Source organism: Megalobrama amblycephala, linkage group LG11 (genome assembly GCF_018812025.1).
Source record: "Megalobrama amblycephala isolate DHTTF-2021 linkage group LG11, ASM1881202v1, whole genome shotgun sequence".
Taxonomy (NCBI): Eukaryota; Metazoa; Chordata; class Actinopteri; order Cypriniformes; family Xenocyprididae; genus Megalobrama; species Megalobrama amblycephala.
Genome location: NC_063054.1, coordinates 21,599,327 through 21,623,537, shown reverse-complemented (window position 1 = coordinate 21,623,537; position 24,211 = coordinate 21,599,327). Strand labels below are relative to the sequence as shown.

General features: G+C 36.9%; 2 protein-coding genes across 2 annotated transcripts in view; one reads left to right on the top strand and one right to left on the bottom strand.

Moving 5' to 3' along the window:
- The first annotated feature begins 1,537 nt into the window (after window positions 1–1,537).
- rasl11b (RAS-like, family 11, member B) lies at window positions 1,538–4,774 on the top strand. The gene is made up of 4 exons (XM_048206685.1): window positions 1,538–1,970; window positions 2,099–2,155; window positions 2,260–2,336; window positions 3,438–4,774. Exons 1-4 carry the CDS (start codon window positions 1,859–1,861, stop codon window positions 3,924–3,926), a joined length of 735 nt encoding a protein of 244 aa, XP_048062642.1. The 5' UTR covers window positions 1,538–1,858; the 3' UTR covers window positions 3,927–4,774.
- A 1,270-nt stretch (window positions 4,775–6,044) lies between these two features.
- Window positions 6,045–24,211, bottom strand: part of scfd2 (sec1 family domain containing 2) — a 167,925-nt gene continuing 149,758 nt past the window's right edge. The window contains exons 7-9 of the mRNA XM_048206684.1: window positions 17,269–17,403; window positions 9,058–9,177; window positions 6,045–6,412 (exon numbers count right to left, since the gene is read on the bottom strand). Coding sequence (XP_048062641.1) covers window positions 6,320–6,412; window positions 9,058–9,177; window positions 17,269–17,403 — 348 coding nt within the window. The 3' untranslated portion in view covers window positions 6,045–6,319. The remainder of the gene's footprint in view (window positions 6,413–9,057; window positions 9,178–17,268; window positions 17,404–24,211) is intronic.

The window sequence follows — 24,211 nt, the reverse complement described above, 5'->3', positions numbered from 1 at the left end:
AATGGTTTTGGACCCCGTTGACTTTCATTGTCTGAACAAAAACAGTTGAAACATCCTTTAAAATATCTTCTTTTGTATTCCACAGAAGAAAGAGAGTCATTCAAGTTTAAAATGGGTGAATCAATGATGAAAGAGTGTTCATTTTGGGTGAATTGTCATCAATTGAACATATTGGAGAGTACACTAAATAGAGCTGTTCAGCCCTGACGTCAATTAGTTGGCAAACTTTGAAGGATAATTCGCTTTGGGTTCCCTCAGGAATCTCAAATGTGTTTTAAGAATACTGTTTTGTGGTATTTGTAGTCCTTAAAACTCACATTTGAGGTATGACTGACAATGTGTGCAATAGAACAAAATGCAAAAGTCTGTTAAAATTGTGTTAACTTCAGAGCTTATTGTACTCATGAATCGAAAAAAACACTATTCCAGAAATCATTCAGAAATTCCAGAGGGAACCCCAGGCTCAGAAGTGCTAATACTCCTACAGGTTGCAGGACCATTAAATATGTGACAGATAAATGGTCTCTTGCTCTTGAGCTTCTGGATGAAGACAAAAAACATTCCCCTCTCTAAAGCAATCACAGATCCTTTGGCTGTACACCGAGTCTCATAACTGCATGTCATGTAAACACATGGTTGAATATGTCAAACATTTTGACTTGTGATGTTTAATGGTCAATCTAACAGTGAGCTAAGCACAATAAGCTCTGGTTCATCAAATATGCTGTTTTGCAGAATACACAGATTTAGGAAAATACAGATGGTGAGAACTGAAAGCAATACAATGCAATAATACAATAAACACTACCATGCATATACATTCTTATGTGACATGGGAAATAAAATATGCACGACAACTGATTATTTCCATGAGGGCATGCAGAAAAATACTATGAGGTATGAGCTCTGTCTGTTACTGAAAGAGGACATTCATGCATCTGTTTTTACACACCCATTTAGAAAACAGCCAAAGCTTGATCAGCATTTTCAATGCAGAAATGATTTATTTAAGCTTACTTTATTAATTTAGGCTATGTTAATGTTTTTAATGACACTGATTTTACTATGTGTCATGCTATGACAATACACAATCATGCAATAAATTTGAGTGTGAATTTATATGCATTTAGCAGCCTATTTGTATATTTTTTACTCAGAGAGAGAGAGAGAGAGAGAGAGAGAGAGAGAGAGAGAGAGTAATTTATTTATTTACAGGTCCTGAGGCGATTCTATGGCGATGCTGATCAATGGCTTATTCTCATCGGCTAGGCTAAAGAAAAACAACACACACTTTGCAAGTGACACATTAAGCGCTTAGAGATCATTGAGACTAGATAACATTCTCATTACACGCGTTTGAAGTCACTCATTTACAACTGACCGATATCAGCAATCACAGGATCAAACCGCATTCAAAACCTCCGGGTTTAATAAATTCGACAGGCTCTGTGGCTAGTTTTAAAAAACAACATCTGATTTTCCTCCTCAGCGTCCGTTAAGGGCAGGTTCCGCCGAACCGACTGTCAGTTTATTCGGGTGAACCGGGTACAGCTCGCGCATACACGTGAAGTAGTGGGTGGGGCGAGGGAATGTGACCGTCGTCTGAAGTAGCCAATCAGAGCCGAGCGCATCTGTGGCTGTATAAATAACCCCAAGCTCCAGTCTCGGCTCAGTAAACCAAGTTGCAGTCTTGGTGTGGTCAGCTAGAAGGAGTTTGGATATATTTACCCATTTAATCATTGAAAGTCCACATTTGCTTGTTTCGCCATCAGCTAACTTCGATTCTGACATTACTTTTACGGCGTCTGTGGATTTTTCGTCATATTTTTCCATCGTAGGCTGTCTTTCCTTTGCTAAAATGCGTCTCATCCAGAACATGTCCACCATTGCGGAGTACCCGAGCGCCGAATGCCCGTCCAACCGGGTCATTAAGATCGCAGTGATCGGCGGAAGTGGGGTCGGCAAAACCGGTACGTTTGTGGAACCGAATATTTATGATATTGCCTATAATAATCTAATATTACTTAAACTAATATATTGTAGATTCGTGTCTTATATGATTCATATTAATGTCCATTTCTTGCCTCTTCCCGTGCAGCTCTGGTGGTTCGTTTCCTCACTAAGCGGTTTATTGGTGACTACGAGAGAAACGTCGGTAAGTTCTCCATCTTTCTAAGACAACTGATTCAGTAAACACAGTTTAATCTCATTAGTGATGTTGTCAAATGTATTAATTCTGCATTTTTTTTTGCATTACAGGCAACCTGTACTCCAGAGAACTGCAGATAGACGGAGAACAACTGGCCATTCAAGTTCAAGACACACCTGGAGTTCAAGTAAGTATGCGCGATACAGGAACAAAGTCGCACTTAATGCGATTGAATGTCACTTTTTTACCGTTATGTGCTCTCAGAGCATCTTTCCCACGCTGCTTTTTCACGGGTGAGAAGTGTAGAATGAGCGCATACCTTCGCCTTTTGTCTTTTAGCGCTTCCTTTGTGTTTTTCCGGGTTTGTGTTTAACGCTTGGGGTTAACTGGCCAGCGGGATGCCTGCTGTTGCACTCGCATATGGGGGCAGCGCGTTCATGTACTGCAGCTTGACGAAAGTGACAAAACTGAATCGGTCCTTTCGAACAGTTTTGTTCCAAAGAACCGGTTAAAATGATTCAGCGGTTCGCGTGGTGTTGCTGTATTGACATCGCTGCGTGCTGTATTACGAGCTCTAACGCGTTAAAATGTATTTAGTGGTATTATGTCCTCCTCCCCACCCCCCGTTTATTGTAATTTCATGTGTTACAACGTTTTTACAACAGCTGAAAATAAGATTTTGCATTAGAAAAGATATAACCGTCATAAAATTAAGCTGTTGTATTCTGCTAGTCCAGAGTTTTGAACGAATTTGATGGAGTTTTGATTCGCGGCAGCGCTGTGGGATATTTGTAGCAGCGGTTGGGAGGTTTTGCTGCTTCAGCAGGGCTCAGCTGGTTTAGGGATATGAATAAGCACTTCAGAACAGTTACAGTAGACCAGCCCATCTAAATTATCCCTCTGCTTTCAAAATTAGAGAATGGATTTTAATTCAATTACAGGGCACGTCTTTCAAGATGTCTTTAGTCAGACATTTTAGTGCCAAGTTTGGCATGCAAGGCTCTTTTCCTAAACCAGGCAGTCATCCAAAACCACAAAATGCCTTTTCTTTTTGGACTAGGGTGAAAGACTCTGTAAGTTTAGCCAGATAAATCTCACAGTTTTGTGCAATGACAATCGTAGCCAATAGCAAATTATACTTTTCCAGCATAAAGTTCTCAATTAGCACTGCTGTACATATTATCATCTGCAAAGCTTTGCTCATTAGTTTACATTCTATTACTGAAGAAAAGAAGTAGAATAACCAGACATGTTACATAACTGACAAATGTTTTTTTTTCTTCTTCAGGTGAACGCTAATGGATTGAGCTGCACTGACCAGATGTCTCGCTCTATTCAATGGGCGGACGCCGTAGTTATGGTGTATTCCGTAACCGACTGCCGAAGCTTTGATCTCATTAGCCAGCTCCACCAGCTTGTTAGCCGCACCCATACGGACAGGTCCTTGCCAATCATCCTAGTGGCCAATAAAGCTGATCTTCTCCACGTGAGGCGTGTGGATGCTCAAGAAGGTCCCCTGCTGGCTTCAGCGCTGGGTTGCTCCTTCTACGAGGTGTCCGCCAGCGAGGACTACAGCCAGGTCCATGGTGCCTTCCACAGACTATGCGTGGATCTGGCCAAACAGCAGCCTCAGACCCCCATCAATGCAGCTTCATCTGGAACAGAGAAGAAAAGATCTCCCCTCATTCCCAGGCCCAAATCTCCCAACATGCAAGACCTGAAGAGGCGCTTCAAACAGGTGCTGTCGGCCAAGGTCCGGACAGTCACTTCAGTGTGAAGAGGGTTTGAATACCAGCAGGAAAAAGTGCACGGTTAAGAGAGAGGTAGCTCTAAGGAGAGGAAAAGATCTCAAGAGCAGCGATGCTGAATGTATAGATCTCGCTTCTTGGATGTTCCCGAGATCCGTTGATGATCAGCAGACCGGTTCCAAACAGTGGCCCCTGAAACTTGACCTCTGATTGCGTCATGGTCGCTGTCAAAACAAAACAAAACAAAAAAACAAGCAGAGTCTGGTGAACGCTTACATTTTCACATGACCTTCCCAGTGCTGGTGGACACTTGTGTTGCTGTCACTTATATCCATGTGGACACAGCAGGATTCTGGGAGACGTGGTTGTAGCGCCTTAAAGAGGGACAGTGCAAAGACCAAATGACTGAATGGAACTGATGGAGACACATACAAACACTATTAACACTCTGCCTTACTTGTGAAACTTTTAAGACGTAATTCTCTTGGTAACAGAGATGGTGAAGGCTGCAAAACAGGCTATTTTGAGAATTGCTTTTCTGAAAGGCATGGGAGAGAGGGAGTTTTTTGTTCCTTCTTCTGGTCAAGGCTTTTATGGGCTGAATGCAGGCATTGTTAAAGGACAAGGCATTCAAGCTAAGCATATAAAAAGAGAGAGAGTGTGTGTGTATCTTTTACAGCCCTACTTTTGTGTACAAGGCCAGAATGTTTCTCCTGGTTTTGTGTAAAACTGTGCTTTGTGCCACTTTTTTATAGTGGAGTAGAAGATTTTTCTGTGTAAATGCACTTTAAGAAAAGCCAAAGGGCTGAAACTCAGATTTATTTATTTATGTTTTTTTGATTGTGATTCGAAATAAAGAGCTGTTTTTTTAAAAAAATACTTGTTTCTGAATTTTTAAGCACACTGTCAATCCAACTAAATCATACAACTGTACACTCATTCATCCTGTTTAAACTTACCTGCGATTGGACACACAATGAAATTCTATACTAAATTAATTAATTATATAACAAAGTGATAGTTTTATTCAGCAAGGACACACTAAATTGATCAAAAATGACAGTAAAACCCTTTATAATGTTACAAAAGATTTCTATTTCAAATAAATGCTGCTCTATTCAACTTTCTATTCATCAAAGAATCCTGAAACTATTACGCAGCACAACAGTTTTCAAATAAATACGGTCTTGGTAAGTATAAGAGCCTATTTTAATGTAAAAAAAGTCTTACTGATCCCAAACCATTGAACCTCTGATTCTTAGCTTATGCTATACTACATATTTTTAATGCTGAAGTTTTCCACATGGTAAAAGTAAACAAACTACCAAGACCCTAAATAAACATTTAATAAATCAAGCTGTGCATGTATGTATGTGTGAAGAGAAGGATAAAGGTGTAAAAAATGGAATTTGGAGGAACATAATTGATTTCAGGTGTTTGTTAGACATCTGCTGGGGTAATCGTTTTTGGCAAATGCGAAACAAACTCAAATCTTCTAAGAGTGAGAGATGTAGAAGCATGGAGGTTACAGCGTTTGCCTCTACTTAGCTAACCTTTGGGAAAATATCTCTTTATAAACACACACACACACGTACATGTGGTTTACGGGGACTCTCAATTGGCGTAATGATTTTTATACAGTACAAACTGTATATTCTATCCCCCTACACTAACCCTACCCCTAAATCACAGAAAACATTTGCCATTTTTAAAAAAAAACAAACAAAAACAAACCAGGAAGTTCATGTTGTTATACGCATGTCATTATACACATACATGTCCTCATAAACCATTTTTAAATGTTTGCTATATAATAATTTTACTTAGTTTATAATATTAAAAATCATTAGAGGTCTATAGTATGCCCCTTTATAGATAGCTAAGTAAAGTATTAAGAGTGAGAAAGTGAAGGATATCCCCACCCTTTTTTGACCTCTGCCCTCTCCCCATCTGTCACTTCTCCAACAACACTGAAGTAAGTGAAGGATGAAGAGGGAAGATCCTGCGAGAATCAACACATGGCTGATTGTAAGAACTGAACTGCAGAATGTGTTGTATCTAGCAACGGCATGACAAAATTTACTGAAATGTGACTAAAGTTGTACACGCTGTACAGACTGCGAAAAAAACAAACGTGCATACGCATGAACGTGCCAACCATTAAGGCTTTATTTAAGGGAAATAAAACCTTTGGAGGTAAGACAGGGTCATTGGTCATATACAACAAAATGTGAAAATATTGGAATGGGATGTTTTTGAATTACAAGGAACATGAGTCTGTTCTGTATATTCATTAAACCTTTTTAAATGTGTGATTTTTTTTTGATCAGATACATCTGAAACTCATCTTACACACAAACGGCAAACTATCTTGGATAGAATCTATTCAGCAGCCAGAAGTGTGTGTGTCTGTTCAGTTCCTTCACACCCCAATATCAGGTTTGAGCCTGTCAGTGTTGAAGAGTAAGTGAGGGACATCGGAAGGTCTCAGCAGCCTAGTAGACATTACGAATACCTGAGAAAATACAAAAGAAATTGATTAGACAGCTCTCTCTCTCTCTCTCTCTCTCTCACACACGCACGCACGCACGCACGCACACACACGTGTGTCAAAGTGCTAAACCTCTTTTGACCTCTTTGAACAAAACAAAACAAAACAAAACAAAACACAAAACAAAACAAAACAAAACAAAACAAAACAAAACAAAACAAAACAAAACAAAACAAAACAAAACAAAAAATAAAACAAGACAAGACAAAAAACGTGTATGAAGGCAATTGGTATAAATGCTAAAGAGCAAACCATTGTTGGTTGTTTTACATATCTGTCTGGTCTCTTCCTGTCTATGTGTGCAAGTTTTTGGTCAAAGTGGACCAGACTAGACGCAACAGTCAAAAGTCTGGCTCTGCAAGATTATTAGCTTGCATGTTATTAACTAGGTCTTGAAGATGAATAGAGCACCATATAACTGCACCTGCTGACGCATGAGGCAAGTACATGCTTTGTATTCGTTGGTGAAAGATGAAGATGATTTGCCTCATCTGAGACCTTCATTTAGAATATCACTTCAAAAGGGCTTTACAGAACGCTCGGTCCTTGTCACTCCCCTTGATATCTTGTTAAGGTAGTCAAGTTTGGTGCACCTTCATTTAGTACATGACACCCTAAATTCCTATCTGTGAGTCTCTGTCACACACTAGCACAGCTGTGGGCCTGGGTCAGGCTATGTGTGGGCTTTCTGTTCCAAAAGGGTACACTCTGCGCTTTCATTATGTTTGATTTATTCATGACATGAAACTTTGATCAACAAAACTCCTTTCATACTGACTCAACCCAGTTACATCTCTATTCATTCACGCACATGAGTGCAGATACACACACTCAACATCAAGTCTGAACAAATGATACAGAAAAAGGGAAGCAGAGAGAGAGAGAGAGAAAAACAGGAGGAGAAAGAGAGATGTGGGTTCCTTTAAATGCACCTAATGAATACAAGAGTGATGAAGAACAGACAAAGAATACATTAAAAACACAAACATAATGGTATAGATTATGATTAGTGCTTTTTCATTTCATATGGTCAACTTTTGATTCATAGGTATCATTTCAACAACAGAAAAAACACTGAACGCATGTTAACCAGGTTCATATTTCATATACAATACTGTTAAATGTTGGGGGTCTGAAAGATTTTTTTAAAGGTTTGATACAAAATACAGTAAAACAGTAGGTTACACTTCATTTTAAGGTGTCCCTGTTACAGTGTAATTATACATCTAAGTACTGTGTAATATTATGTATTATATACATGTACTTATTTTAGGGATAGGGTTAGGACACTGTAAAATAAAGTGTTATACCAAACAGTAATATTGTAAAATATTATTACAATTTAAAGGAGACCTATTATGCAAAATTCCATTTTGTATGATGTTTGGACATAAATGTTTGTACACAACCACCCTTTTAATGATAAAAATCCAACCACTCCTTTTTTTTAATCCCCATAAATCATAAGCAGTGTCTCATAATAAGCCGTTTGCAGTTTCCTGGCAGTGTGATGTCACATTAGCCACAGGCCCCGCCCACGAATGTTGACAGACACTGCCGTTTTAACACAGAACCGCCTCGTTCACAGCGAGTTTACAGTCCGCCATTGCTGCACTGACGAGAATGTCTCCCAGGTGTTTTAGGTGTTCTGTAGCTGGATGGATTAATCCACATAGCTCTCTCCATTTACTCCCGAAATCTGAGCCACTGAAGACGAGGTGGATTAATTTTGTTTTCGAAGAAAATGCTCCCTCAACTCTACCGAAACTCATTTATGTCTGCACGAATCATTTCAAACCGGACTGCTTTCTGAACGAATATCAATACAAAGGGACAATACAAAACAGAGGTTGTGCTAAAAATGTGTTACTTAAGGATAGATCAGTGAACTCTTCGTGATCCAGCTTACAGCCTCCAGAGTGATACTGGATACGGCAGTAATGAAGGTGAGAGCACTTTATTACAGTTCATCAGAGTTGATTTACGGATATAAAGTTTACCAGTTTATTAAGCACCACCTGAAAAGACATAAGGTCTTTATATATTTGTTTACTGTTAGTTGTAACGAGTGTTTCTGTACTTCGCTGTGTATGTTGATGATAATGCAAGGGAGAGAGAGAGAGTTTATGGATAATATTCTAACGCACACTTGCACTGTGTTTTATTAAGCTCAACAATATAAGTTAACCGTAATTGAACTAAACTATACCTGTTCTATCTCCATGCAGCATATATTCACAGTTTCTGACATTATAGTGCATCCTGACTGAATCCTGACACAGCTCTTGAATGTAAATTTTGATCGATTAATTCATGTATGTGGATATACTTCTATATATCAAGCTATGGATATTCTTTTATATATCAAGCTTAATACGTAAGAGATAGCTTGATATATAGAAGTACATCCATAGCGAGAGATAAAAGAGATAGCAAATACTAGCTTTGAGATAGTATTTGCTATCTCTTTTCGAAGGATTGCATAAGCCATTAAGGCTTAATAAAAGTATTAATTTCTTAAAAGCAAACAAACAAATACCTTACTGACCCCCAATTTTTGAACGGTATTGTAATAGATAAAGAATAATAAAAAAGGGTGTGACCCCCACCTGAGTGCCTGACTTATGGCTAGAGACAACTTCACGAATGAGGCGGAGCTCCGATGGCGTGACCCCGCCCACCAGGAAGAGAAACAAGAGAGGATGATCACTCGGGTGGGGTCGGTTGACCTGCAGGGAAAGAGAAACATCAGAAGGAAATAAACAGAGAACATAAGCAGGAACTAAACAATAACCCTAGTTTCACTTTGCTTTGTGTTTTCAGCTGCAGTTTTAACTAAGTAATTAAGTAGTAAGTAGTAATTTAGTAAGTAAGTAAGTAAGTAGTAAACTGAAGTAATACACACAAGGATGCTTGGCATAAAATATTTCAGACCAACAAAGGCTTTGGGTCAAGCTTTAAATGTGGAGCATAAAGAAGATCTTAAAGATCTTTGAAATTCAGGATATTGATTTGCATTCAACAGATCAGCTAATTCAATTGTACTTACACTATCTTTTATTTATTATTATATGTATTGGCTTTTGAGCACAATAGCTCCATGATCAATACCTCTTGCTCTGACTCCTCGCTAACTTTTTAACCAATTTAAAGTCCATCTGAGGTCGACTAGTCTATCTAGTCTTTTTTTCAAATGTATGTTTTCCTTTTGATATTTTTGGAGGTTGTGCTTTAAAGTGGATGGCATCGCTGCTACAGCCATCAAAACACTGGTTTCGTAACAGATTCTCTGCCTTCAACAATACAATTCAAGACAATTACTGTCAGACGGCCAGGAAACAGCCTACTGCGAGCAATGTACTAGGTACTAGTTTTATATATATATATATATATATATATATATATAAAAGATATTTAGCCTATTTATTTGTTGAACATCTGTCAGTAACCATCAATTATTTTTTATTTTTACATATTGGTCTTGTCTCACAATGCTTTGTTTCCCAGCATTTCTCCTGTGATCACTGCGTTTTAAAAAGGCAGTCAAAAATAAATCAGACCTTGTGTTCTCATCCATTCTAATGCTTGCTGTCCATCTGTTTTTTTAACACAATAATGTGTCTCATGTGAACAACCTCCAAGAAACATATGATAACACAAATCTATCGTAATTACATGGGGTTTCCCTAAGTCAGATCGTTAAATTACGCAATTCTGCACATCCCTTGTACTAAATGTGTGTATGTATTATACAATTCAGAGCTCGGCTGCAGGCCTGGGTCAAGACTAAACACTTTCACAGTCACAGCAGGAGCATATCATTCAGAACACATGGCACCTGGACACATTCATACGGACACAAGCACGCTGTCGCGCACATGCAGATGCGAGTGAGTTTGGCTCAGGCACATGGGGAGCTGCTCTTTGTGCCTGGTCCAGTGGACAGAGAGCTTGCCTTTGATTGGCTGAAAGAAAAAGTGAGGGGTGAATAAAAATCAGGCAATAAGGGATGCACACCCAGGAGGGCGGTTTTCAGGAGTGGGGATGTGCCGCCACGTGCAACTCAGGACCCTAAACCTGCATGGACAAACATGTGTAATATAGACAGAGAGAGAAGGATGAATAGATAAAAAGAAATGTATTTAGTAATAAATGATAAATGTGTGCAGAGAAAAAATAAAGAGAGAGACCTTGTTAATTCTTGGAGGATTCTTCAGCCTTTTCTTCATTTCATTTACCATATAAGTATACTTGTCATGAATTCACACACTCCGAATTCAACACATGTGGGTGTTTATCAGTGTTATCAGGTAATACGTTCTATACTTGCAAAGTGAATAACAACAGCATGAAAACACAAGAACGGCCTCACACAGCATGTCCATGGGTATCAGTATAAACGTGCTCGCACACAAGAGAGAACAGAGAGAGCAAGAGGACGACTTTCAGGCAGAAACATCTTCTGATTAACATATTATTAAGCATACAAATGAAGTCACATACCCCCTAAACACATTCAGAAAAAATAAATAATGCAAACAGTGACACAGAGGGTTCACAGACTTCCAAAGGGGTGGATGGACAGAAAGTTGCTTAAAAATTAAGTAATTTTTTTTTTCTTTTTTCTAAATGCTTTATACATTCAGCAGCTAAGAGCTTGTTAGTTTACATTTCGTGATGATAAATAATCAAGCAGCTGATATTTTCTATATAGTATAATTGCTTTACAGTTGGTATACTGTATGCAGGGCTTGACATTAACTTTTTTTGCTCACCAGCCACTGTGGCTAGTGGCTTTCAAAAGTTACTAGCCACTCAGCATTTTCACTGGCCACAATTTTGACATCAATACCATGGGGGAAATATAGATAAGCCATATAGATAATTTTAATATTATCTCATAATTTGGCAGCATGTATATTAGGCTGCTGTCACTTTAAAGGGATAGTTCACCCAAAAATGAAAATTTGATGTTTATCTGCTTACCCCCAGCGCATCCAAGATGTAGGTGACTTTGTTTCTTCAGTTGAACACAAATGCTGATTTTTAACTCCAACCGTTGCCGTTGCCGTCTGTCAGTCTTATAATAAGAGTGGATGGGAACTCGAACGATAAGAGTCTAAAACACTTCCATAGACAAGTCCAAATTAAACCCTGCGGCTCGTGACGACACACTGATGTCTTAAGACACGAAACGATCGGTTTGTGTGAGAAACCGAACAGTATTTATATCATTTTTTACCTCTAATAATAAAATTTCTCGCACAAACCGATCGTTTCGTGTCTTAGGACATCAATGTGTCGTCACGAGCCGCAGGGTTTAATTTGGACTTATCTATGGAAGTGTTTTAGACTCTTATCGTTCGAGTTCCCGTCCACTCTTATTATAAGACTTACAGACGGCAGCGGTTGGAGTTAAAAATCAGCATTTGTGTTCTACTGAAGAAACAACGTCACCTACATCTGGGATGCTCTGGGGGTAAGCAGATAAACATCAAATTTTCATTTTTGGGTGAACTATCCCTTTAAGACCTGACACATGGATCCATTATACTGTTAAACATGCATTTTTTTCCTCATTCACTTAAAACATAACTGACTGTGTTTATGTGAATACCCACCAAGACTGGCATCATTTTGTGTGTATTTGACTGTTTAAGCACAATAAGCAGTGAAAAATAACTCAATTTAGTACTGAGATTTTCAATTCAAGCCCTGTAACACCAACAATATTCATCCGGTATAAAGACTACGATTGAAAAAAAATGTATATTATTATATATTATATAATTATACACTGCCTGGATAAAAAAGAAAAAAAAAGAAAAAAAAAAGTATATATACTGTGTGTGTATATTATATTATATTATATATATATATATATATATATATATATATATATATATATATATATATATATATATATATATATATACATACATACACACACACACACACACACACACACACACACACACACACACACACACACACACACACACACACACACACAGCGTTATACATAGAACTGTGAGATGGTATTTGTTATGTCTATTTTTGATGGTTGCACCCTCTGCATAAGTCATTAAGGCTGCATCATTTCAGAAAAGTCTCATTTCAGAAACCATTACATTCCAAAGTAGGAAAGACATTACTGTAATTTAGATTTTAGAAGGAATAAGAGTCAATTTTATGATAGTTACTTTTCTGAAATGAGACATCCTTGATGACATGTAGCCAAAAAATATGACCTCAGGAGGGCACAACCTTCGAAATGAGACACAGCCATACATTTTGTGACAAATGTGCGAATGTTATTTTTTTACCTGGTGCTCAATATCCACTTCATCCACAATATTCAATTCAATGTCTTTGAATAGCACTTTTTATGTAACATGATCATTTCCTACATCATTTCATGATCATTTACCACTGCGACCGCATCTCTCCCTTTATATCAGTTCCAAACTAATTCATTTTTTTTTAACCACATCTCAACTTATATTGCTGGAAGAAAGAATAAAAAGTCATGTTATAATCAATAAAGCTCTCCACAGCATCATGGGCTTGTGGTATAGAGGTCAGAGTTCTCTGTGAACCACCACAAACACATCGCTCTAGACAAAGCTTTAAATATAAGTACATATTTAGTGCACACACTCACAGAAGAATCACACATAATTATCTGTGTAACGTGCCAGTGAGCAGTTTAGTAGGGATGCTTTAAGCACACTGACATTATAACTGATTAAATATAGAGGAGCTTTAACAAGAGCCTCCTGGTTGACTGGGCTCAGCATAACTCAAAAGCGGAAGTTTATGATCACAGCACTGCTATGTACCCAAACTATGCTATGTAAAACTCTGTTAACTGATGTTTATTCACTTCTTCTAAGCATCCATTCAGTCTATTGTCTTGTGCTGCAATCTGCCCCATTCATGTTCTGTCTCCCCTGTACACATTCACACCTCTCTGGCTGGGATATGCTGTAATTATCATTCTTTTGTCTTTACTGACACCTTTCTATTCACACCATTTTAATCCCTCATTTATTGATCAAACTTCTCACTTCACCAATAATGCCCCCCACTTTTAAAAAACAAACATTCAAATTATCATACATTGATTTAAAAAAAATATTCATAAGATAATCATTCCAGGCAACAGATGCATAATTTAAGAACAGCATCAAAACACTGCAATTTATGAGATTAATACACTTCGGCTTCAAACTCACTATGTAACTTCAGCTGAGTGTTTGAAATGAATTTAATCTGTTATCTGATGTGGTTTCTTAACATAGAATGTAATTTTATAGTATTCTATACTGTAATAAAGACTACATCGATTAGCACTGCATTATAAATCTACTTTATTCTTCTAAAAATACATGCAATACCTAGAAGAACAGATAAATCCTATAAAGTATTTTATTACACGGTTCACTGGAATACTTGATTCTGATTGGTCAGTCACGACATTCCGAGGTGTGTTATAGCGCGCAACAGTCGGGTTCCAGAAGTTAAAAACCCTATTCATTTTCTACAAAGGGAAATTTATTTTGAACGATAACTTTAAAACCGGATAGACTGTGAGCTACGAGGTTGTTATTCCATGGTATTTGCTTCTGCTGAAGCAGTCAACCCACATTATTTCAGCTTATTTTTAAAATAATTGTGTTTATCAGGGGAATTCCTGGCAAAAAAAAAAAACAACATTATCCATGACGCTGTACAGAATATTATACCAATCAGAGTCGAAAAAAGCAAATAGATCTTTAGCTCCACCCACTCCAATGAAGCACTCTCTACGCTTTCAAAATGTTTAAATGTTTGTACAGTCAAACCACAGTTTCATTAATTATTACAGTTTATTCACTATAGTTTAAAAATGGTAATAAAACATGACAAGATCTCAGAGTTAAACTGTGTCAGAAAAAAAAACCTTAATTATGTCAGATAACACTTAAGCAAAACATCGTCAGGTCAAAATGTCTGAATAATTTTTTTGGTTCCAAATTTTTATTAAATGTTACTGGTAGTCCACTGTATGAAGAATTTTTGGGTATAATATGTCACAGTTTACTTTATTTTGCTATCCTAACTTACATATATAAACTATAGTGTCCTGCACCCACTAGTAAAAATATATAAAAAATTATATCTAGTGTCTGAATAATTTTTGGTTTGACTGTGTATATATATGCATATTTTAAAAAAACAAAAACATATTGTTTATATGTAATGTAATAAATTGTTTATATGTAAGCAATAAGGTAAGAGAGGCTGTGCTGTATCGTGAATAAGTCACAGCTGAAGGGTGTTGCTAGGCACGACATGAAGCGGAGTCTTTCTTCCACCTGAAAAAATAGTCCCTGACCGTGAACAGCAACTGAAGTTACATTATTACGCCATTAGATGGCGGCAAAGACTGCCTTTATGAGTGTGTCAGTCAGTAGCAAAGACTTATATTGAAAAGACTGATTTTTTTTAAAAAACGGAACAAGATGTAACTGACAAATGCTTGGACTAGCGCTGTCAGTCATGGGAAAACCCTTTAGCTGTTAAAAGGATAAGATGATACATCAGACATTTAAAGTGTTAGTTCACCCAAAAATGAAAATTCTGTCATTTATTACTCACCCTGATGCCGTTCCACACCCGTAAGACCTTCATTAATCTTCGGGAACACAAATTAAGATATTTTAGTTGAAATCCAATGGCTCAGTGAGCGCCAAGGTCACGTGATTTCAGCCGTTGGCAGTTTGACACGCGATCTGAATCATGATTCGACACACTGATTCATTATGCTCCGATGCTTCATGAAGCAGTGTTTTGAAATCGGCCATCACTAAATAAGTCGTTATTTTGTTTTTTTGGCGCTCCAAAAATATTCTGGTCGCTTTATAATATTAATATTGAACCACTGTACCAAAGACTATAGAATAACACAAGACGTGTCACTCGTATTGTTTTGAATGGGAGAAAGTGTAACGTGCAATATGGCGGAATAAGTCCCGCCTTCTAAATAAGAGCCAATCGCTGACTGGTAAAGTCATTGCGTCACTGCAGCAGCCGTTAGAAGCACTGGTTTCTATAGAAACAGTCAGACGCGCGCCTCTGAAACAAGCCAGAAGAGACGCGCATTTAGGTCTGCGCAAGCGCATTAGCTTGATCCAGCCTAAAAAAATACAGTTTTTTGTCATGATTCGAGCGTTTGGATAAAACATTTATAAGACAGCTGTTGTCAGAATTCATTGGTGAATTCAAATATGAAATGTAATCGTAAGGTTGGCGAACAGTTTTGGAGAATGTGATGTTTCCCCATTCAAAGAGATAGGGCATGATGCCCAGGATGCCCGAGAGGCGTTTCAAAGATGGCCGCCGAGTGAAATGACTTGTCTTAAAGGGACTTTGATTGTACTCACATGAACCGATTTAAATATGTTTTTAGTACCTTTATGGATCTTGAGAGAGGAAGTGTCCATTACTCCCTATGGAGGCCTCACTGAGCCATTGGATTTCAACTAAAATATCTTAATTTGTGTTCCGAAGATAAACGAAGGTCTTACGGGTGTGGAACGGCATGAGGGTAAGTAATAAATGACAGAATTTTCATTTTTGGGTGAACTAACCCTTTAAACAGATTTTTTATTATGAACATAGGACTGACCTGAAGGAAAATGCTAAATCTGAATGCAGGTAATAAACTCGCTCACTCGAATTTTCTCTCACAACACTCTTCTACATAATACAGTAAGCTTCAATGAACAAAATCAACTGAGAACATACGTTGCTAAGAGTGGTTGCTAATGGTGTTGTGTAGTGATACACAGAACCATTGGGTGAAGCGGTCATAGCCGTGATTTATCGTGAATAAAACACAGCTGTTGACCAATCAGAATCAAGGAGAGGAACTAACCGTTTTATAAATATACATATAATCAACATTTGTAAATGAACAGTTTTATATTTCACCACCATTTTAATTTGATTATGCTGTTTGCAATGCTTCATGGGATTGGAGTTCTCAGTACACAGTCATGTACCATTGATTTGTGTCTGATTTTTAAAAACTTTTTTGCTTCAAATCAAAGTTTGTAGTGTTGTCATGCACCTTGTAGCGGATTTCATTCAAATTGCAAATAGATTATATACAGAAAGCAAGCAAAGAGTGCTCCCTTAATGACTGAAGCTGTCAATAATTGCAGTTGTAGCGGGCAAACTCTGTGCTCAATGCTGCAAATCTCATTGTAATTAGAAACCTTTTACATTCTTTAGACTACAGAGAATAAACACAGATAAGCATGGGGCCATTTGAAAGCAGGTGCCTATCAGTGGGTACCGAATTGAAATAGTCTTGGCTATTGGACCCACAGTCCGCCCATGCCTCTTGATTCCAGACCCGCACCCGCACCGCAAATGAACACATAAATATTCCACCGTCAGGTAAATTTAAATATTTGTGGCAAGCAGCGCGGGCTGAAGGCTGTGGAAACAATGGAGCAAGGCTGGTGGTGCGAGAGTTAATGAAGTAAAAGAGTATTAAATTAAACATAAAATAATCCATAAGATTTTAGAACACTTTTGGGGGTGTTGTTTAGTAAACGGCTCTGATGAGAAGTGTATAGGAGCTTTTTTCCTCAGTGGATGCATAAGAGGCTCCATTTCATAATAAAGCATAGACTTTTTGTTTTTTACATACCTCACGACAAAAATGAACAAATTATTAGCACTATAAGATACAACAAAACTGAACTTACTCATGTATAGTTTTTCATGATAGCTTGAAAGGAGCAGTATGTTTGAGTGCGAGTTACCTTCATGAACATGCTAAAGCCAGTCTTGAGAAGGTCAGTGAGTCCACCCGACATGTGCTCTACATCAGGACATTCACGTCTGTCTGGGTGGAAGATCTCCTCTAGCACCTGCTTAAGCAATGGCCGGTATGTTGCCTACATAAAAACAAACAAACAAATAAACAAACAAACAAAACATAGCTTAAATTCTAAAATTTGTGGAATTATGTAAAAAAATACTGGGAAGAAAAGCCTGTTCTCTCACTAACAAACACTTCTCAGGTACCCCGCAGCATAAGTTGTTTTTAAATTGGCCTATTAGTATGCAAAAAGCACAATCTTTCGTTTCGAAGAAAAGGCCTGACTGAAGAGAACCCCATGAGGTACATATTTACAACTGTAAGTAATATAATATATGAGAGAATAACAATGAGACAAAAAGTGCAACTGAGAATGTAAGCATAATTACAGTGGCAAAGAAGAAAACTAATTTTAAACAGACCTGTTAAAACACTGCTCTTTTCACAGAACAATATATAAATATATAAAACAAGAAAAGGGAGATGACCCAGTACTGAACCTTGAGGTACACCATAGTTGTAAAAGATTAAGCTGACCAGTTGTTGTTCTGTTCTATGACAGATGGCACTGTGGGTTATATTAGAACAATGGCTTACAGTTTATGGAGCCATCAACTCAGCATGTGTGTGCTGAATGTACACAATTAACTTTTTTTGGACATAACTTTAATAGCGCTCTCAAAAACAAAATCCATGCTGTCTTGTTATTTTTCTTTGTTTTGTGAAACCCATAATCATTCACAAGCAATTTAATTTGCAACAAAAAGAACATAGCAAGATGATAGAAAGAAACAAGTTCAATAGTGTGGGCTGCCGTACTGGAAAATTGAAAAATTATATTTCCCATTATCAGCTACATTTTTTTCCCATCATGGTGTTCCTGTAATGTTCTGTTTCCTGCATAGAGAGTGAGTGTAGGAGCTGACAAAAGCAGGTTTAAAAGTGAGGGTTGTTTAGGACAGTTATTATCTGCTGCATATACAGCATCAGCGGGGGCCAGTAAAACTGAAGACACAGTAATGTGATGATTCATGGATTCCTTGAATATGAACGTACAGCCTCGGGCCACTCTAATCAACCCCTACTGTTTAACTTACACTGACGCTGAACTGAAATAGTGAGTTTGCTGGGTTCAACACGGATCCTGATCTAACAGCCTAAGTTATTTACACTGTCTGGGTGTTTGTTTGTGAAAGTGTTACAAAAAGGAGGTGCATACATGTTAAACAGATGTGTCTTTGTATTTTGGTGTGTCTAAAAGGAAGCAGAAAACGAAGCAGCTCTCAGTGTGTTTTCCTAGGGCAGTCAACTGATTCAAAGTTTCAATATACAATAAACTACATGATATGCTGATTAACTAACTGAATATATTAACATATGCTAGGAAAAGGCAATTAAGAATTAAAGCATTGGATAGACATCACAAAAACTGGTCAAAATATTGCTTATTTCCATGTCAGTAAACATAAGCGTGGTCATTTTGTGTTTTGAGTTTGGCAAACCTTTTATTCTTATATTCTGTCTGCAATAGTTTTATATTTATAACATGTTTGGTCTAAAAACATATTTACCCACCCTGTCCCTCAGTGATTTTGGAAAACACATTACTTTAACACATTCCCATTTTTTGGCACTGGAGAGTTTATGAATGTCATGAAATGCTCTAGCATTCCAGAAGGTTGACATGACCTGACCTGCTCAACTTCACACATCCAGATGCAGATTTCCAGTAATCACACACAGTTAATTTCATGAATCTTTCCCTGAAATCTGCACCTGGGGCTAAAGATTTCATACCTGGCCATGATGCCTGGTTCCGCATGTGCAAACTCCCTCGTACAGAGCCATATTGCCTACATTAAAGGGCTTTCAAGAATCACCTGTGCTGTCTTGAGTCTGTCTTTCAGGTTTCTGCATCTTCCTAACTCATATGACTCTGTAACCTCTCTCTCCCCTCCTGACACATGAGTGTACCTGTAGAAACAGCACTTCTAGGCATCTCTAAAGCAGATGATTGACAATTTACATCACAATTCTGCTTTTACCGTAAATTAGTGATGAAACTCCGCCATTTATTAACAGCCCTTCCCACTCTAAATGTGCCCATATAAGGGAAGATATAACATGAGACACTTTGTTTATAATAGGAACATATTAATGAGAAATGAATTCAACTTTGGCCTTTAAACTCCATGTCAAAAACACATCAGAGAGAGAAAACAATGCAGAATAAACACACACATACTAGCCTTCAGTCATAATAAACAGACTGAAAGGAAAACACCCACATTTCCAATAAGTGAATATGCACTTTGTCATGTTTAGTCATCTAATGAGTCATTTTGGAACCCACTACCACCATTATTAGAAACTCAAAACAACTGAATTAATTGCATTTAAGCCAACACAAAACATCATTTGCCTTTCCAGGTCACAGTGACACGCCTGCAACGTGTTTGTCAGCAGATGAAGATGAGGTGCTGAGGGGAAATGAGCTATACTGAGTCAGTCTCTGAAACTCAATATATGTAAATATACTGCAAAAAAAAAAAAAAAAAAAAAAAAATCATATAAGTTGAGGGTGATTAATTGTAAAAAACTATATATATAGATAATTAACATGGATTAATCATGCCCAACTCATACCCAAATTTTTATGACTATAAATAAAATGCATGATTAATCGATCAACATCAACTGTCAACTGTATCTTCACTACATTACATGCCTTTAAAAAAATGATATATACAGTACAGTCCAAAAGTTTGGAACCACTAAGATTTTTAATGTTTTTAAAAGAAGATTCGTCTGCTCACCAAGGCTACATTTATTTAATTAAAAATACAGTAAAAACAGTAATATTGTGAAATATTATTACAATTTAAAATAACTGTTTTCTATTTGAATATATTTCACAAAGTAATTTATTCCTGTGATGCAAAGCTGAATTTTCAGCATCATTACTCCAGTCTTCAGTGTCACATGATCCTTCAGAAATCATTCTAATATGCTGATCTGCTGCTCAAGAAACATTTAATGTGTACAATTGTACAAAATATTTGTGTACAATATATTTTTCAGGATTATTTGATGAATAGAAAGTTCAAAAGAACAGTGTTTATCTGTAATCTAATCTTTTGTAACATTATAAATGTCTTTACTGACACTTTTGATTGATTTAATGCATCCTTGCTGAATAAAAGTATTCATTTCTTTAATTTCTTTTCAAAAAAATAAAAATAAAAATTCTTACTGACCCCAAACTTTTGAACGGTAGTGTATAATGCTACAGAAGCTTTGTATTTCAGATAAATGCTGTTCTTTTGAACTTTCTATTCATCAAGGAATCCTGAAAAAAAAAAAGTACACAACTGTTTTCAACATTGAAAATAATCATAAATGTTTATTGAGCAGCAAATCATCATATTAGAATGATTTCTGAAGGATCATGTGACACTGAAGACTGGAGTAACAATGCTGAAAATTCAGCTTTGCATCACAGGAATAAATTACTTTGTCAAATATATTTAAATAGTACACAGTTATTTTAAATTGTAATAATATTTCACAATATTACTGTTTTTTACTGTATTTTTAATTAAATAAATGTAGCCTTGGTGAGCAGACGAAACTTCTTTTAAAAACATTAAAAATCTTAGTGGTTCCAAACTTTTGGACTGTACTGTATATATATATATATATATATATATATATATATATATATATATATATATATATATATATATTATATTAATTGAATGCATCCTTGCTAGACGCTAGTATTTGAAATGTATTTGAAATGAAAGTTACAATAGTCTTTTCTTCCCTATTGTGATGTGTATCCGAGTGAAACAGCTTCTCAAAAAAAATAAGAATTAAAAAATAAAAATTGTCAATTTTGATGTCATGGTGACTAATTTCTTTAAAAAAAAAAAACTAAAAATGTATTTGATATACAAGTATTGCATTACTGATGTATGTTGATGGTGTCATAAAATGACAACAAAACAAAGCAAGATCTTTTAGTATAGAATAAACTTTCTATCAAATAAAGTGTCAAAATTTAACTGTAATTCAGAATTAAATCACCAAATCTCATGCATGAGATCAGTCAAGATGTTTCATTCACAGATTTTTGTTGCAAAAAGTGTGTTCCACTGAGCCTCTAAAAATAACATGCACCCATTGTTAAAAAATAGCCTATTAATGTCATGCAGCCGGAATTAAATACCTCAAAAAATAAACCTCTAGATGAAAGATTACTCAACAAGCTAAAAAAAGAAAACACAAAAAGCGTATAAAAGGAGGCTTATTATTCTTCAATTGAGTGACTCATGCGTTTTCCCGGTGTGTACCGGTGTCTGGTAGGTGGATTAGGGGTAGTTGAGAGAGAAAGGCTAGCAGTGAGCTTTTTTAGACACCTGTCCTGCTGCTCGAACCAAGACAGTATTCTGATTTGTTTGCTATAGAGTCCTCATCAGCAGGCCCAAAAAGAAAGGACGTCTTCAGTGTGTTTGTGTGCATTTTCTGCATTGATTATGAATAAAAATCCACAGGATTCAGTGGAATGGATTTAAACATGCTAAGGCATGTTAAACAGAGCTGAAAAAAAATCAAATTAGCCAAAATATATACTTAACAAATATGCAAGAGGTGAGGAACATGTAGAATTTTGTGAATGACGGACAATAAGAGAAAAGCATCTGAAGGGCACTTGAAAAACATCTGTAGGTGTATGTATTGTTTGGAATGGATTGCTAGTGTAATGCTTACCACATACTGTGCAGTATATACTACACACTATTAGTATTATTATTACTACATTACTATTATTGCTACATTGTTGTCATATGCCCTAATCATGACCATGTTACTTTGTATCCACTTAGCATCTCAGAAATAAAACCTTTGCACAGCATTTCCAATGTGAAAACTGTAGTGTAGTGGGTGGGATATATTAGGCAGCAAGTGAACATTTTGTCCTCAAAGTTGATGTGTTAAAAGAAGGAAAAATGGGCAAGCGTGAGAATTTGAGCGAGTCTGACTAGGGCCAAATTGTGATGGCTAAATGACTGGATCAGAGCATCTCCCCCGCTTACCTGGGGAACACATGGCACCAGGATGCATTGTGGGAAGAAGGCAAGTTGGCAGAGGCAGTGTGTTGCTTTGGGCAATATTCTGCTGGAAAACCTTGGGTCCTGCCATCCATGTGGATGTTACTTTGACACGTACCACGTACCAACTTTCATTTTGGCAGCAAAAGTAGGACCAACACAATATTAGGAAGGTGGTCATAATGCTATGCCTGATCAGTGTATATACATACATACATACATACATACATGCATACATACATAATATATACAGGTGCTGGTCATATAATTAGAATATCGTGAAAAAGTTCATTTTTTTTATTGTAAATTATTTTAAAAAATGAAACTTTCATTTATACTAGATTCCCTACATGTAAAGTAAAACATTTCAAATGTTTTTTTTTTTAATTTGTTGATTAGAGCGTACAGCTAATGAAAGTCAAAAATCCAGTATCTCAAAATATTAGAATTTTTACATTTGAGCTTCATTAAATGACCATCCCTACAGTATAAATTCCGGGTATCTCTTGTTCTTTGAAACCACACTAATGGGGAAGACTGCTGACTTGGCAATGGTCCAGGAGACAATCATTGACACCCTCCACAAAGAGAGTAAGTCATAGATGGTCATTACTGAATGTGGTGGCTGTTTACAGAGTGATGTATCAAAGCATATTAAATGCAAAGTTGACTAGAAGGAAGAAATTGGGTAGCCAAAGGTGCACAAGCAACAGGGATGACCACAAGCTTGAGAATACTGTCAAGTAAAGCCGATTCAGACACTTGGGAGAGCTTCACAATGAGTCAAATGAAGCCGGAGTCAGCGCATCAAGAGTCACCACACTCAGACATCTTCAGGAAAAGGACTACCAAGCCACTTCTGAAACAGAAACAACGTCAGAAGCATCTTACCTGGGCTAAGGAGAAAAAGAACTGGACAGTGAACAGTGGTCGAAAGTCCTCTTTTCAGATAAAAGTAAATTTTGCATTTCATGCTGAAATCATGGTCCCAGAGTCTGAAGGAAGACTGGAGAGGCACAGAATCCAAGCTGCTTGAAGTCTAGTGTGAAGTTTCTGAAGTTAGTAATGATTTGGGGGGCCGTGACATCTGCTGGTGTTGGTCCATTGTGTTTACTCAAGTGCAAAGTCAATGCAGCCATCTTCCAGGAGATTTTGGAGCACTTTATGCTTCCATCTGCTGACAAACTTTATGGAGATGCTGATTTCCTTTTCCAGCAAGACTTTAGCACCTGCCCACAGTGCAAAAAACACTTCCAAGTGGTTTGCTGACCATGATATTACTGTGTTTTATTGGCCAGCCAACATGCCTGACCCCTGAATCTATGGGATATTTTCAAGAGAAAGATGAGAAACAGTCGATCCAACAATATATAGATGATCTGAAGGCTCAATAGTGCCTCAGCAGTGCCACAGGCTGATCACTTCCATGCCACACTTCACTGATGCTGTAATTTGTGCTAGGAGTAAGTCATTTGCTGTAATATGTGCTGCCAACCAAGTACTGAGTGTACAAATGAACATACTTTAAAGAACTTGAACTTTTCTGTTTTGAAAATTCATTTTTTGATTGATCTTAGGAAATATTCTAATATTTTGAGATACTGGATTTTGGACTTTCATGAGCTGTAAAATTTTGAAATGTTTTACTTTACATGTAGGGAATCTAGAATATATGAAAGTTTCATTTTAAAAAATAATTTACAATAAAAAAATGAACTTTTTCACGATATTCTTATTATATGACCAGCACCTGTATATATGTATATATGT

Bases quoted from the DNA above. Each gene is read 5' to 3' on its own strand.
- rasl11b (XM_048206685.1), top strand. From the start codon at position 1,859: ATGCGTCTCATCCAGAACATGTCCACCATTGCGGAGTACCCGAGCGCC. The intron at 1,971-2,098 runs GTACGTTTGTGG...CTTCCCGTGCAG, and splicing joins AAGTGGGGTCGGCAAAACCG to CTCTGGTGGTTCGTTTCCTC. The intron at 2,337-3,437 runs GTAAGTATGCGC...TTTCTTCTTCAG, and splicing joins AAGACACACCTGGAGTTCAA to GTGAACGCTAATGGATTGAG.